General features: G+C 40.9%; 1 protein-coding gene across 4 annotated transcripts; it reads left to right on the top strand.

Moving 5' to 3' along the window:
* Positions 1-1,134: 1,134 nt before the first annotated feature.
* Positions 1,135-16,541, top strand: trappc11 (trafficking protein particle complex subunit 11). 4 transcript variants are annotated; one of them, XR_011179314.1, is made up of 30 exons: positions 1,135-1,257; positions 2,045-2,273; positions 3,112-3,281; positions 3,463-3,533; positions 3,686-3,800; positions 3,900-3,999; positions 4,163-4,236; positions 4,510-4,606; positions 5,387-5,520; positions 5,831-5,972; positions 6,160-6,253; positions 7,192-7,271; positions 8,697-8,775; positions 9,103-9,157; positions 9,267-9,412; positions 9,648-9,709; positions 9,959-10,091; positions 10,416-10,546; positions 11,341-11,466; positions 11,548-11,741; positions 11,867-12,015; positions 13,193-13,314; positions 13,453-13,572; positions 13,688-13,753; positions 14,062-14,218; positions 14,400-14,511; positions 14,642-14,733; positions 14,981-15,114; positions 15,195-15,257; positions 15,762-15,852. XR_011179314.1 is itself a non-coding variant. In XM_069170931.1 (30 exons), exons 2-30 carry the CDS (start codon positions 2,067-2,069, stop codon positions 16,083-16,085), a joined length of 3,375 nt encoding a protein of 1,124 aa, XP_069027032.1. In that variant the 5' UTR covers positions 1,136-1,257; positions 2,045-2,066; the 3' UTR covers positions 16,086-16,541. The 4 variants fall into 4 exon arrangements, 3 of the variants coding, with proteins under 3 accessions (XP_069027032.1, XP_069027034.1, XP_069027033.1); XM_069170931.1 differs by lacking the exon at positions 15,195-15,257 and adding an exon at positions 16,041-16,541 and having other exon boundaries at positions 1,136-1,257; positions 15,762-15,929; XM_069170933.1 differs by lacking the exons at positions 1,135-1,257; positions 15,195-15,257 and adding exons at positions 1,265-1,408; positions 16,041-16,541 and having other exon boundaries at positions 15,762-15,929.
* Positions 16,542-16,696: the final 155 nt, after the last annotated feature.

Below are 16,696 nucleotides of genomic sequence, written 5' to 3'. Positions count from 1 at the left end.
GGGATGAGGAGCCAACGGAAATAAACACGAGGCATCATTTAGATCAGAAACATGCAGCTCTGGAGCCAGAGATACCTGCAAAAAGTTAGTCTGAAGGGAGAGAGAAGAAACAGAAAAACTATGGGGAAAGAAGCCACAAAGATAATGAGATGCAGTGGTGGGATATAAATGCACGGAGAGTGAAAGAGAGAGAAGTTGAGGAGAGGTGCTCAGCATCATGGAAGTTCCCTCAGTCGCCTCAGTCTACACCAGCTAACGAATAGTTCAGGGTGATCAAGACAGCCCTAAATATAAACATCATCAAAAAGGAAAGTTTTAAGCCTAATCTTATAGCTATAGAGGGTGTCTGCGTCCCAAACCCAAACTGGGAGCTAGTTCCACAGGAGTTTTGGAAAGTTTTTTTCAGCATCACTCTGACAAAGTTTGGACAATATTGTGTAGGTGAAAGAAAGCAGTCTTAGTAGTGCTGACTAAATAATGAAAATAAGTTTAAGGCACATATCAGTATTTACAATTTGCTTTACAGGGCAGTTGTAAAATAAAATAATAAATGTACATTTTACCATTATTATAGAATTTGTGACATTGAGTGCCTAAGGACAGTGGGTAAACAAATCATTAGATCAGGTCACTATCAGAGGATCTTGTGAAGAGCTTGTCTGTCGGCACTCCTTCGTATTCTATTATAAGGTTTTCTAGTCTACTTTGTCCTTAATAAACCATTTTTCATACTTTCATGTATAGCCTACTGGAACCCCTGAAATGACTAATTTTGTCTAAAACTACAGAGTTTTTATGCAATTATCTTTGAACTTGGCCATCTGCTTCTGACTGATGACGACAATGAACTTTTCTTCTTAATCTATTAGTTCCTGTTCTAACTCTGTCTTTATGACTGCAATCATGTTTTCATGTGTTCTAGTCCTCCGACTCTTATTAAGCCTTTATCCTTTTGTTTATATCAAGAGAGTTGAAACTGGATCACCTGCCACTCTTTCTCAGTTTTTGTCATCACTGGACACGCACATCTTCTAATCGCACTCAGATTACTTTTTTCTCCATTTGCTTTCCTTGTTAAAACTAATTTGTTGACAGCACTTTCATTTTGAAAAGTCGAACCGGAAGTGTTACTCTAAATTCTGCACCGGAGGCAGCTAACTAGCTAGAGAGTAGCAACAACAGCTGCTAAAGTAGCTTTCATATTGGGCGTCGTCGAAGTTGACACAGCGGTGACTAGTCGTCTCATGGTAACCCGAGGTGGGATTTGGCTAAAACGAAGTTGTGCAGCCTGAAACTAAAACTGCATTGACGTATACTCGCTGAGTACATTTGCAACCTCGCCCACTAGTTAGCTAACTGTCTAGTAGGTGCAGCTTGCTAATTCAACTTGGAATTAATGCAACTTTCGGTATGCTGTCTTTTAAAGGACTCTGACAATTTACATATCTCAGTCAATTATTATATCTGATTTATGAGGAATGCCAACAGAATAACTACTACGACTAGCTTTAGCCTTGTTGAGTTATCTCAGTTCCGCTTTCATCTCAGCGGGTCTGTATTTATCTGGCAATCGAAAACTGCACAGTGTTATCCGCTTTTTGAATGTCTAAGATGTTTATTTCAATGACAGACATATAAATCTCCGGAGATTTTGTAAAAACACAGTCGAGCTGCGGTCTGAACGATGTAAACAACTGAACTGTTATTGTTAGCAGGTAGTTCGCTAATCTCCCAGTCTTGTGACCTGAAGTTGTTCTCCACAAAGTCTCCGTGGTTCGACTGTCATCATGTCGTAAAGGTCGTGACACCGACTGATTTCCTGAACCAAATTACATTTATAATCGACAATATGTTTTATTTATTTATTCATGTTTTAGTGAATTTCGTAAAAAAAAAAAAAAAAAAAAATGTCACTCCCCAAACTGTTGAAACACAACAAAGTATTCATGGAAAAATCATGAATCACAATGAATCATGAACAAATAAACTACAACCATCATGTACACTGGTGTAAGACAATCTGATGTTGCTCTTTCTCGTGTAGGTGTGTCTGTTGTTGAACCATCATGATGGCTGGTTCCCAGTGGGACCTTCCTCCGGAGCTATGTTGTCGGCCCATGGCCTTTGTGGCTTTAACGGGTCTGGATGTGGTGTACAACGCTGTGCATCGGGCTATTTGGGATGCCTTCTGTGCCAATCGTCGTGCCGACAGAGTCCCCATCTCTTTCAAGGTGCTCCCAGGAGACCATGAATACCCCAAGTGTCGCACTAAGGTGAGCGGTGTACTGAGAAATCTGAGAATTTATAATAATAATAATAATAAAAAACTTTATTTGCATAGCTCCTTTTATTTAAGAAATGCAGCTCAAAGTGCTTCACAGCAAGAGAATTACATGCAGTGTTTCACATAAAAACAGAAATAAAGGAATATTTAAAAATATAGAAAATAAATGAGATGAAACATAAAATGTATAAGATCAGATAAAATGCATAAAATTAAATACAAGTAGACTTGATTTGGGTCGTTCTCTAGAATTCAATTTGTGATATGAACTAGTGGAAAAAGCAGTTGTAGCAGTTGTACGTCTTGTGCACTTTTCTAGAACTTTACTTCACACAGTCTATAATGTTACCCAGTCATACACTAGACATTAAATCTCCTTTTCTGCTGTGGTCTTAGTAAAGTCTTTAAGGTAGACTCGTCAGTGTACCGCCAGGTTTCTGCTAAACCTCGGTTAAAAACTCACACGGGTCCAATCCATTCGTACACTACTAAAATTCCCTTTTCACTTGCATATCAGTCTTTTTAAGTTTTATCAAAATATATGGTTAAAATATTAAATGAGCAATATGCATTTCAAAGGCGCGGTAGTTCAAGTGCATAGCAGGTGCAAGAGAGCTTCAATAGTTGCTAGTTAGAGGCTAATATAAAGAGATATGTTTTGAGCTTTCTTTCAAAAGTATTAAGTAACTTGTTCAACAAACAAAGACAATATAATATCCTAACAAACCCAACCTATCATGGCAATGGAAACACAATATCTGTTTGCATGTGCATACAAACTGTGCAAAAATACCTCGAAACAGATTTACCTTCTCTTGTCTGTCCAGCGAACATCTTATGAGTGGTACATCCCTAAAGGCATCCTGAAAACAGGCTGGATGAATAAGCATCTGAACCTGGTACCAGCTCTGGTGGTTCTGTTCTATGAACTGGACTGGGATGACCCACAGTGGAAAGAGAAACAGTCTGAATGTGCGACTAAAGTGGAGATAGTCAGGTGGGTGATAGTTGTAAAATTGCCATTTATTTAATCCAAAATGTATGGAATTGCATCACTGATTGATACGTGCTGACATGCATCGTCATTGACTGAATCTGCTCTGTACACCCCGAGTAGAATAACATGGGTGCAGTGAATTTTATGTGCATCTGTTTATGCTTTATTTATTTTCTTTTAGGACCAGTCTTCAGGGCAGGAACACCAAAGTGGCTGTGGTACTAATCCAGAAGAAAACTCCTCTACCTCCAGGTAAAGGCCTCTACTAAATTATATGGGACTTTTAAAATACGCGCATGTAGCTAACCCTTTAAGTTGCACTGCCTATACTTTCAGCCAAACCATCCTTTAGACTGTTTTTCTTTAAGCCAAAAAAATCATCTGTTTTCTTCTTGTTTGTGCAGGAGAGGACCTGGTGGCATCAGAGAGAGCATCAGCTCTTTGTAATGCTTGTGATCTGTCTGGCAAGAGCCTCTTTGTTCTGCCGCACACCGACCACTTAGTGGGCTACATTATAAGGTACCTACATATTTCATTAAACCGGTGATAGTTTGATTAAAAGCGAGAATGATGAGCATGTGACCTGAAATCTCTGTGACTATCGATGTGATTCTGAAGGTTGGAGAACGCCTTTTACGAACACGCGCAGACGTACTATTACACCGAGATCCGTCGCGTCAAATCGCACAAAGAGTTCCTCAACAAGACAACCCATCAGGTATGAACACACGCTTCTTCCCCCACAACTGGAGAGGAGAAACATTTGAAATATTACTGAAGATGAATGCACTATACCGACACTTTACAGAGCTGCTCAGGATGTAAGCAGACTACTGAGGAGCCACTGATAAATTCACCTCCGTCTCTTTTCTTTGTCTCAGCTGCTGTTTGTGAGACACCAGTTTAAAATTGCTTTCTTCAGTGAACTGAAACAGGACACTCAGAATGCTCTCAAGTAAGTCTGAACCCAGAGATTCATAATGGACGCAAAAAAAACCAACTTGTTCTTTGTTGTGGTTCAAGTGACTTTCAAAGAAATCACTAAAAAGTTTTCATCTTGCAGTTTTTGCGTTTATGACAACCTGCTGAGAAACAGAAAGCAGTGCAACGTGTCCGTGTGTTTGCTAAACCTGACATTTATGTAAAATGTTCCAAGTGTGTAATATTCAAAAAGTGTTTGTGCGTAGGAAGTTAAATCCCTGAAGTTCGTCTGTGTGCTTTTGTGTAGATACTACAGAACTGCTTACAGTCTTGTACATGAGCTCAGAGCGCACGAGACCAACATGTTGGAGATCAAAACTATGGCGGGATTTATCAACTACAAGGTACATCTCTGTTTCCTTTCTTCTATATTTGACTTGTGCTTTTTTTCTCTTTTTGAATACTTAACATTTTAGAAACGTTTTTTCTCATTTTGTGAAGATCAAATTAAAAAAAAAAAAAAAAAAAAATTGTGCATCCTGGTTACTAGGAAAAAAAAAAAAACTTTTACTAGAAACAACACAAAATATTCTGTTAAAAAGTTTGCATTTGCTGACCTGAAGCAAAAAAAAAAGAATCAGCCGGTGAAGTAAGAAAAACAATTTTGTTGAAAATAGCATGAAAATGTAGCCAAGACAAAAAAAAAAAAAAACTATGTAGCATCGTACAAACAATGAATAGTCAAAAATGTAAGTTAAAGATGGTTGGAACTAAATTATTTGTTTTTAAAATCACATCAGTTTCATTTTTAAATGTTATTTTGGGATATTTGTGCCTTTAATGACGGTGACAGTGGAGATACAGATAGGAAACGTGGGGTGAGGACTTCTTTAGATCTTGAAATAAAGTTGGAATTTCTAAAACAAAACATTATTTACAAGCTACTCTTTTCTGTCTTCTGCCATCACAGTTTGTTTTGTGGCAGAGTCATTTAGAGATGAGCCTTTGTAAAAGTTTATAGCCCTCTGTTAATTTTTGCGCCATGTTGCAGCTCAACTCGGTGCCTCCTCACCTGACGATTTGGATCATTGTGGTTTATTAGGGAGCCTCAACCAGATGCAGGTCTCCAGTTACCAACCATTCACCCACATTTCATATCTCTCTCTCTCTCTGGTCTTTTTTAGATCTGCCGCCTGTGTTTCCAGCATAACACTCCTCTGGATGCTATAGCTCAGTTCCGGAAGCACATTGACTTGTGTAAGAAGAAGATCGGCAGTGCTGAACTGTCCTTTGAGCACGCTGCATGGATGTCCAAACAGTGAGATACATACGTTATTGTCATACCCCGCATGTAACATTTCAAAGTAATTAAAACTTAAGAATAAAAATGTCTTATAATGGCAGTGCTAGTAAAAAAAAAAAATCCTAATATGTTTCTGCAATGACATTTTCTTCTTACCTTACCTTGGGGCCATTTTCAAAATATTTGAGACTACATATTATCTGAGTGAGTTGTACGAGGGATAAATCTTTCCCCCTGCTGAAGGCAGACAAGTAGCATTACTATATAATGCCCATATATCACGGCACCAGGTCCCGATTGTGTCATCATCTCTGCTTCCTAACAGGTTCCAGTCGTTCGGTGAGCTCTTCGATGAAGCGATAAAGTTGGGTCTGACAGCCATCCAGACCCAGAACCCTGGTTTCTACTACCAGCAGGCTGCCTGTTACAGCCAGGACAGAAAGCAACAGGCACAGCAGCTCTGTCAGGTGATGGTGCCACTAACTCCGACTATACCAGTAGTACTACTGCGGTTAATAATCTTACTGCTACATAGAATACCTTCCATGCTAAGACTAGCACAAATGAAATGAACCCAAATCCTACTTCCTGACCTGAGTGACAGCGTTGTATGTTCAATGTTAATGGTTTAATTTGATGGGTTGGTTGTTCTAGGCGGGAGTGAGTTATCCCTCCCCCGACCCACTGGACACCCAGAATGGAGGACTGGACTTCTACGGCCAGAGACCGTGGAGACAAGGACACCAGAGTATGTTCATACACACATGCGCATGTTTTTCTATCTTTGTCGGGACCCTTATTGTCTTCAGTCCTTCCTTTGCCTCTTACCTTGACTAAAATGATCACAAGCCCAACCGTACCTCGAACCCTGACCTAAAACTGGATCCAACCTGAACCCTTCAACAAGTCTTTGTGAGGACCAGCCAATAGTCTTGGCAATGCAGAAATCCTTATACGTTAATTTCAACCCACCTGTTTTTACGCACTTGCAATTCATGGATAAAAACCCTTGAATGTTAACATCAGAGGTAAAAAAAAAAAAGTACATATTGCAAAGTGTCTTGCTTTGTTGAGAAGATTTGATCAATAAAAGCAAAAATGTGACACAGTAGAATTCAATTCAATTCAATTTTATTTATATAGTGCCAAATCACAACACATGTTATTTCATGGCACTTAACACATTTAAGTCCTTACAGCAGAACTTCACAATGTAAACAGAAAGTCTATAAGTGATGATGTACGTGAAGCGTACGACTTCAACATCCACTGAAGTTTCTGCTCCACTGGAGGGATGCAACATAGAGAAGAACATCAGATCTGTGTGGAGTGATGAGGAAACTGCAACCTCTTCTCATTCACACATGCAACTAATGGAAATGACATATTTCTGTCATGTTTTGTTCATAATTTTTTGTTGTTTGAGGTTTGGCTGCCCCTCATTAAATTGTCATCTCATTGCTCTCTCTTCATGTGCGGTGTTTTAATGGGGAATGTTTTTATGAAGAATTACCAGTTGTTTATCTTTTAAATGGTTGTGGATGGAGATGGCTATTAATTTGCATTTTCTTTTCGCTGATTTTCTTAATGTTTGATCAAATACGTGCCACATTTTGAGTGAAAGTCTTTCCACTGTGATTTGAGATGTATGGGTAAATCAGGACGTCTGTATGGTTGTATTTTCAGGTATTGATCCTCCAGATGCAGAGAAGGAGAAAACGGGGATCATAGCCCTGCAGATTAAGGAGAGAGACGTACCGCATTCGGTGAGAACCCACACACACTGAATACACAGCGGTGGTCTCACTGTAGCCGTTAGACAACTTAAAATCACTCGCAGCACAATTCAAATGTGATTATAACATTTTAACGGGTATTTGTAGAATAATCCCTCTTGTGCATCCTTGTGCCGAGTCGGTGTTATGGTTTGAATTACGGTCTCCCACTGAGTCTTTTTTTTTAACTGGTAGAAGAACTAATGAGGGGCTTCCGGATCACAGGAACATTTTTTTAATAGCTGTAAGAACTGTGGGAGGAAGGATCCTCTTTTTCATGACAACACTGCAGGAACTGAGAATCATTGCAGTTCGTAGAACTAGGAGGAGCTATTTTAGCTCCTACTTTCGGGTAGTTACTCACCTAGTGCATTTGTGATTGGTTGACCCCTTTACATTGCCATCAGACAGTCCGTTCCCACTGGAGAACTGCACCGTTATTCCCTTGACAAAAATGATAATTCGACCTCTTCGAACAGAAGTCTTCAACAGGGGGTCCGTGAAATTTTTGGTTGATTGGACAATTTTTCATTTTTATTTTTTTCAATCCAACATATTGTAGCAAATGGATAAATGGAGGCAGAAGATGTTATCTTTCAGTCAGAAATGGACACATTCAGCGACACACAGGAGCTCTCTCAAGCTGGACACTCGCAGCGTGAGACTAGCCTGGACCTGTCCCTCCAAGCCTCCTGCACTCCTCCAGTTTAATATAAAACACAATTTTATACAATATATATAGTAGGGGGTCCCTGCTCCATCTCTCTATCAGTTTGGGGGTCTTTGGCCTGAAAAACGTTGAAGACCCCTGTCTTAGAATAAAGGAGTTGCTGATCTAGCAGGTGAAGATTTGCTGTGGACGGGTCAGCAAAAAATACTTATTTGAACCACGTATACAAAGGCTCATCTTAAAAACTTTATATTAGTTTGCTTTACGCTATATATAGAATGTGACGGGGAACTGTACTGTTACGTCGCCATCAGATGTTTAAAAAAAACAGACTGTTAGATAGTTTAGAATCTGAACTAAAATGTTAAAACACCATCAAAATTCCACAGAAACATGAACTAACTAACCAACCGAGGCAGTGGTAGTTTTGGGAGGTAAAATTAGGGTTTTTGTCAAGGGAGTCTGGTGGCTTAGAAGAGTCTGGAGAAGGAAACATTGTGGGCTTTTCTGTTAATACTGAATCACAGTTGCAATGTTTTCATTAACAAATAAGTTTTTTCAAAACCGAGAGCACAAAAAGCTTCACATGTTTCAGTAAGATGGACCTCCAGGTCTTCTATATAGCCGTTGTGATCACATCTCTTCATTCAAAAAAATGCCCCAGTGTTTGTACTTTCTCTAGCTACTGTGTGATTGTTTTGTACTGCTGTATTAAACCATACATCTCTCTGTCCCTGCCCTTACAGGAGCTGATAATAGCACTTCTCAGTAATGCTGTTGCCCAGTTTAAGAAGTACAAGTGCCCTCGAATGAAGAGTCACCTCAGTGCGTATCATTGCTTTGTATTTTTGTATTTTATAGTGAGTTATATATTCACATTTTCAGTCACTGCCAGGTTACCTTTCTCTCTTGAATAATTTAACCCTTGCTCTTATCAGCTAGTAATTTTTGTTTTTGCATGTAGGGTATGAAAAATGTTGACACAATGTTAATGTATGTGATTACATAGTGACATGAGTTCCTCTTTTAAACAGATTTAATTTTTCCAACCATTAAAGAGCATTTTGTTGTTGCATAAAAGGCTTTATTTGCCCCTTGTTTTCTTTAACCTCGTCACAGTCCACCACGTCTTTGTATTTGTCTCCTTTGTAGTGGTGCAGATGGGAGAGGAATACTACCATGCGAAAGACTACACCAAAGCCCTAAAGTAAGTCGGACGCTGGTGTTTTAAAGAACAAGTCTACTCTCTCCCTTGGTTGCAGGTCCCTACGGGAGTTTTAGTTGTCTGAGTGATCGTGTGTGTGTTCTGTCGCCAGGCTGTTGGACTACGTGATGTGTGACTATCGGACAGAGCGATGGTGGGGTCTCCTCACCACCATACTGACCACGGCTCTGCGCTGTGCTTATCTGATGGCCAGTGTTAAGGACTACATCATTTACTGCATGGAGCTGCTGGGCAGAGGTAGGCAGCAATGTTACACTGAACCATTGTTAGCAATAGTTGGAGCGAATGCAGTTTTCATTCAGTATAGAAACTTTCTAACTTTCCATTTAACTTCAACTTGAACTGATTTATTTGTGATAGATCTGATAATTGCAAGATGTGTAAGATGACACATTACATTTTTGTATTAAACAAAACAATTAGACCAAAAAAAAAAAACAGTTACTATAATATACTGTATCCTGTCCTGTAGCTTCAACCTTGAAGGAAGAGCAAAAGTCGAGGATTGAGAAGAATCTCATCAAAGTCCTCACGGTGAGAAGAGATTCCTTTGCTGAACACAACATATTCAGCACATAAGATAATTATCCAGGGGATTTACACCAGATAATCTCGGGTTAAAATAACTAACATACGTCCTGTTTGAATACTGCTATGTGCTTTGGGGGTATCAAGTAAATACGAGACATGTAGGTTTACAGCTATGTTGTACAGATTACACATTAGCACACCAGTGAGGTATTTTTTTTATGTCATCCATGCACATTTCCATTCTGCTTTCAGAACGAGGTCCCTGATGCCGAGCCGGAGTGCGATCCCTCTTCTGTTAGCGCAGCCAGGTCGCTGTGGAACGACCGCACGGCTCTGGCTGGATTGAATGAGTTGACTATCGAAGTGCAGGACTACATCCCATTCAGTTAGTAAACACACACTCCATGTTTTACTCAAAGTAACTGATCTCACTTTTATCTCCTCCACATTCATCGAGGACATGTTGGCAAGAAAATACTGACTGCAGCAAATATTCCTCACTGGATTCGAGATCTATATATTGTCATAAAATAGGAAACATCTGGATCATTTCTTTTCCTGATTTATTCCTTTTTGCCATTTTAAATGGAAACCCCAAACAGGACGCTAATAATTTACCTTTTAATTTTCAGTGTGGCATACATTCCCAGTTATAAGTTGTATAATATGTGTATTTTTTAAAGTGTTGTAATTACTGCTCTCACTCCAGTCCAGTGTAAGGCCAAATTCCAGTCCCCCAGTTTCCATGTGGATCAGCCCATCCAGCTGCAGGTCTTCCTCCGAGCCGACTGTCCTCATCCGCTATCATTCAACAAGCTGGCTGTCAGCCTCAGTAATCAGGTATCACTTCTAAATGTAATAAGCACCTTTCTCCCTGATGTCCTACGCTCCTGTCTCCGGACCCTTTTCCAGAAGTAAACAAACAACATCAGCCAGGACTAGCGGTTCACATGAATGATGAATTTATACTGAGAAAAGCTCAATTGTTAGATCACAATAACAGAGTGATAACTTTAGTGAACATTAAGAGAAAGATTCAGATGGTTGACCTTTAACAATCCTGGAGCTCATTGTGTCTGAGAACGCAGCGACACCAAAGACCAGCGGACCAAACATGAACATTACTGACACATCCACAGCGGTTGATTCCAAGAACCAGTAACGTCAGAAAATATTAATGACAGACAGACACAACTTTGCTGAATGAAAGAGGCTTTTTGTTAACGATCACAATGATAGTTTTTATTTAGTTTTAGACACATTTTGTTGTGAAAAATTGTTTGTCAATGAACACTTTTTACTTTTTGTTTTGGCGAAATGAACAGTGTTCTCATCTGCAGTCAACAAAAGCACTGTTTGATTGGATCCAATAAAAAGTCCAACTTAGTTTTCAACTGATTTCTTCCATGCTGTAGAACCATCAGTGATTTATTCAGGTATTAATGAAAAAGGCAAACGGCAGGTTCTGTGAGATTTAAAGGGCAAATGTCGGGAATTTTCTCCGTACTTCTTTTTAATTTGGACGTGATACAGTGAAACGGAACGAAACTGTTTTTCTAAAGAAAACAGAAGAGGTAAGAATGAATTATCATCTTAAAATGTTAAGTCAGTTCTGTGGACATTTGTGTTTTTAGGAGTACAACCAGTGGTGTGTGGTGGAGTCATCAGGGCAGGAGAGTATGACCCTGTTACCAGGAAAAATCAAATGCTATAACTTCAGCTTTGTCGCAAAAACTGAAGATGTTGGCAAGAAGATAGAGGTGAGGATATTTCTGTGTTCGGTGTTCTTAGATTGAGACATGCAGAGACGGAAAGTGTGATTAACTGTCCATGTGCTTTAGATGACGGGGATCGAGGTGATGCTGGGCAGCGACAGCGGCCGCTGTGTGTTTCTGAGCTGGAGAGGTGCAGGTGGAGACGCCGCCTCTACCCATGAAGCCTTGCAGGCCAGCAGGTCGTCGCGGCGATGGGGGAGGGGCATTGAGGCGCGACAGGAGCTCGACTGGGACAGCCTGAACATGCAGCACAGCACCATGTAGGTCACGACACAATCTCAGTGTGACTGAAAACGTTGTCATTAACATGACATCCGTATGGCGTCCGTTAATATCCACGCTGGGATGACATCAACCGAAACGTTTGCTGTTTATGAATGTTTAGGATCATCTCCAGAGTCCCGAAGATCTCTGTTCAGCTGAGCCACCAGCCGCCTGCACTCATCAATGAAATGTACAGCATCAGCTTCACCGTCCAATCACAGGAGGAGGCCGTGGTTAAGGATGTTAAACTGACAGCCGGTCTCAAACCAGGTACACTGATACAAGTGGAGCTTTCCTTGATACCATAAATTGTAATTTTTTACATTTTGTTTCTGTACCAATTAAAAAAGCAAGTGTTTATTTTACCCTCGGGCAGAGCCAGGCTCGCTGTTTCTCCCTCTTTTTATGCTTTATGCTAAGTTAAGCTTTCAGCTTCCCATCCAGCTTCTCATCTCAGAAACTTCTCTGAAAGAAATGATCTATATTTCACAAAATGTTGAACCTTAAAAGCTTTTCATAACAGTAGTTACATTGTACTCCTTCGTTATAACAGCATCAGTTCTACAAATTGGAATTGAGAAATCTGTATCAACAAATGAATCACTGTATCTGTCAGTTGTGTGACTCGTGTGTGTGTGTGTGTGTGTGTGTGTGTGTGTGTGTGTGTGTGTGTGTGTGTGTGTGTGTGTGTGTGCGTGCGTGCGTGCGCGTGCGTGTGCATTGCTTGCTAATACTGTTTTAGAGGGGGAGAGCGTAATTTAGGTTATTTTCTGTAGCTACAATTTACAGATGTCACCTAAATGCCACACATGCAGACTATTGGTAGATGCTACAATATACCATGTTCCCCAAATGCCTCGCATACAAGTTATCGGTAGAAAAAAGCTGTTCGGCTGCGCACAGAGAAGCCTAAAGTCCCATTTCGGTTACCGTTGTTCACGCAGCTTGTGTATGGCCAAAATAGTTTGGTCGCTAACCCTCCTCCGTTCCCCGTGAAAGAAACACAAGACTAAGTCAAAGCCTCGTAATACGGCGGCATTGCAGAGCGAGAGAGTGAGTTTCCCTCATCTCCTCTGCTCTGTGTTTCATGACGGTCATGAAACGCAGAGCAGAGGAGAGACAGGTTAAGAGACCATAATGTTACTCCAGCTGTCAAAAACTACAACTCGCTACATTACTGTAAGTGCCAAAAAAAGACAATGACATTAATTTATCGATTGACAGACGTCAACCCCAAACATCCAACTTTTTGTTAGCGGGATGAGCCAGAAAAGATTGTCCACTCGCAAATCAGTCTTGGGTAGCGTCGTTCTCTCAGATCGATGGAACAATGAAAATGGGTCGCCAGATCTACTTGGCTGGCTGTTAATATACCTGGGCATGCCTCCATAGAAAACTCTGTGGAAAGCACTGCATTGATTTTGTGTATCTTGATCGGTCCGTTCAGGCCAGGATGCCAATCTCGGCCAGACCACCCACGTGACACTCGACGGCTCTAAAATATGTGACGACAGTGCGCCTGCTCTGCTCCCTGATGTTCCTCTGGGAGATCTGAAACCAGGAGAAAAGGTACACACTCATTGACCAGGAACTGTTTTCCATCAACTCTGTGGGTAACACAACATTTCCAGGCCTGCCTGTGTTCAGCTCCTACGCAGTGAGAAGTAGTAATTTCTGTATCCGTGCTGTGTGTGTGTTCGCCTCTAGTTGGAGAAGTGTGTGTATGTGAGGTGCGTGTCGACCGGACCGAGGATCTTTCTGTTCCACGTGGCCTACAGCATCGATACCACAGTGGAAGGACGGCAGATCGTGTGCAAATGTCACAAGGTGGAGCGCCTCATCTGATACACACATTGTCCGGGATTTTAACCCTCGGTCTTTTGGATCAGCACTTTTTTTTTTCTCATCTGGTGTACGTCTCCTTTGTTTTGTCATCTTCCAGGACGAGACTGTAACTATAGAGTCGGTGGTCCCATTCGAGGTGACAGTCAAATTTGTATCCACCAAGGTGTGTATGTATTGCTGAGATTTTTACTCTTAGTTTTTATCCACTTTTCTACTATAGTTCCAAAAAAAACAAACCAGTGTCATTGATTGTGTGCTGCCACATCTTCCTTTTGCATGAGACAGTTTCAAAACAGTGATTTTGTCTCTTTGACTTCTGTAGAATTTTGTGACAATGATTGATGATGACTATGGAAATCTACTTTATGTTTGTATGGTATATCTTAAGGTTATGGTGGTCTGGCAGCAGGCGTTTTGTTTGTAGAGTTGATGAAGTGGCGTTAATCTCTGCTTCTCTGTGCATCTTTGCAGTTTGAGCCGTTAGATCGGGTGGCGGTGGACATTCCTTTCCTGCTGATGACAGACATCCTCTCGTCATCTCCGTGGCCACTTCTGCTGACCTCGTCTTCTCTGCAGCTGCAGACGATGACCAGCAACACACCGCAACTTCAGTCACAGTTACAGGAAGGTACTGGACTAGTTTTAAAAGTTGTTTTACAAACACTTGTTCAGATTGAAACATGAAATGTAAATCCCACGCCTTTAAGCACATTATGTGTGTGTTTGTGTGTGTGTGTGTGTGTGTGTGTGTGTGTGTGTGTGTGTGTGTGTGTGTGTGTGTGTGTGTGTGTGTGTGCGCGCGTGCTCAGCGGTTCTTCAGACAGGCGAGTGTGCCAGTGAGTGTTTCTGTCTCCGATGTCCATCACTGACCGACGGCAATAACACTGTGGCTACAGGACAGTACCTAATATCATGGAGGAGGTACAGACACACACACACACACACACACACACACACACACACACACACACACACACCACGCTCTTTAGAAGATGTTCCGGGTGATGAGTTGGTAGGAACGGTCTTTAAACATGTCAACTCTGTTAAACAGACAGTCGTCCAGTCCAGACAGCCCTCTCATCCAAACTACAGTCACTCTACCTCATGTCATCCTGGAGTCTGTCCCGCTCTACATCCACGCTGGTCAGTATACACAGTGGACTGAATACACATATCGTATTTGTACACATTTTTAAAATGACGTCCTATGACATGTAATGCTTTTTTTGTTCATATCTGTCATCTTGGAGCTATTTTTGCATATGTTATCCATATGTTCAACGTACTTTTTAGTCTTTTCACTAAACTATTTCTTAATGAATTCACCTCTAACAGTCAGCAGTGTCGTATGTTATGATCATATTTCTACATGTTTTTTGTTTTGGTGTAGATTTGCCTTCCTTCGGGCGGGTCAGAGAGTCTCTTCCAGTTCGGTACCGCATAGAGAACAGAACCGCTCTGGTGCAGGAGGTGGAGATGGCCGTCGAACCGTCCGATGCCTTCATGTTCTCTGGACTCAAACAGGTACAACCGCACACACACAGCAATGAACATTATGTCATATGAACTGAAAGGAAACTTTTGGTGGTGTCGTCCTGCTTCAGGCTGCGTAGGCCCAATTCTTCTTCTGCGGAAGTTTTATCGTTTGATCATCCTCAGCGCCTGAGGTACACACGTCTTTGTGAGCACCGGACCAGCAACAGTCTATTAACTGTTGAATACATGCTAAGATCACAGAACTGTGTCAGAAGCCAACTAAGACTCTTTTTAGACAGTCTCAGCTTTGTACTGTGAATAATTGACAGCTGTCAGTCCAGCTGAACAACAAACAGGCAGATACAGTTTTGGAATAAAACATTTTTAAATAAAATGGAATGGAATAAATTGGGCAGATTGACCTTTTACAAATGTGCCAATTTCTTTTACTAAAATCCAATTATTTGACCTTATTTGACCTTGTTCTGAATTTAGTAGTTTTCATGCTATTATTGATTAACTTAATCAATAGAGGCACAAATATGTATTCACTTTGTAGAAGCTAAAAATGTGCATTTGAGTGACAGATGCATGTGTGTGTGTGTGTGTGTGTGTGTGTGTGTGTGTGTGTGTGTGTGTGTGTGTGTGTGTGTGTGCTTGTGCTTGTGCGTGTGTGTGCGTGTATGTGCTTGCAGGTCCGTCTCCGTATCCTCCCTGGTTCAGCGCAGCAGATGCTGTATAACTATTACCCACTGATGGCTGGTTACCAAACACTACCACAGCTCAACATCAGCCTGCCACGTTGCCCGACCTCCAATACACACACACTGAGACGCTTCCTGCCCCAACGCATCTTCGTCAAGGTAACGCGCACACAGAAATGCGTACAAATCACCGAGCTGGCCACCACCGTTCTCTGAATGTGAGGATATTCACCGTCGTTGTAATGCATCGTTTTCTGTCCTTCTCCACAGCCTCAGGGCCGACAACTGGATGACGCCTCCATTGCAGCAGCTTGAGGAGAAAATTAAACTGTAAATGCAAGAACAAAGCTACATTGTATTGTTTTAGAAGTATGATTCCACAGAGATTTCATTATTAACACTATTTGTTTCTCATTGTTCTGTAAAAACACACCATGAAAACCATCTGTTGACCAAACGTCAGGAGACATTTGTTTGGAGCGATTGTGCTCAGAATGAATGTGAAGACGTGACATGAGCAGACAGCTGATAAATGACGTGATACTCTGATGTTCATTTAGAAGTGAAAATCATGTGTGAATCTGTTGTGAGCTATATTAAAATTTGGGTAGCGTGTAATACATGAATGTGACGGAGGTTTGATAAAATTGAAGTGATGTAAATGTACGGTGTCGTTTTCTCATGTTATTTTCAAATTCTTAATAGTGGAAATGTGAGACAATTAAGTGTACAATTACCCCACAATGCACTGCAACAAAGAAATAGAGGATCTGTTTAATTCTGGAAAAGTGGGGAATTTTTTTTTAGTAATAACTAACAAAATATATGATCCAAGGCTTTGACCGTGATCCACAGCAGCCACATTACAGTGCCATGCATTTTTTTACATGTGCACACACATTTACAGTGGTGCTATGTTGAGGGTT

The sequence above is a fragment of the Embiotoca jacksoni genome, unplaced genomic scaffold (genome assembly GCF_022577435.1).
Source record: "Embiotoca jacksoni isolate LCO1_2020_lvr unplaced genomic scaffold, fEmbJac1.0.p SCAF_5, whole genome shotgun sequence".
NCBI classification, from domain to species: domain Eukaryota; kingdom Metazoa; phylum Chordata; class Actinopteri; family Embiotocidae; genus Embiotoca; species Embiotoca jacksoni.
The sequence above is the reverse complement of the archived record's forward strand: the minus strand, read 5'-3'. Positions and strand labels throughout refer to the sequence as shown.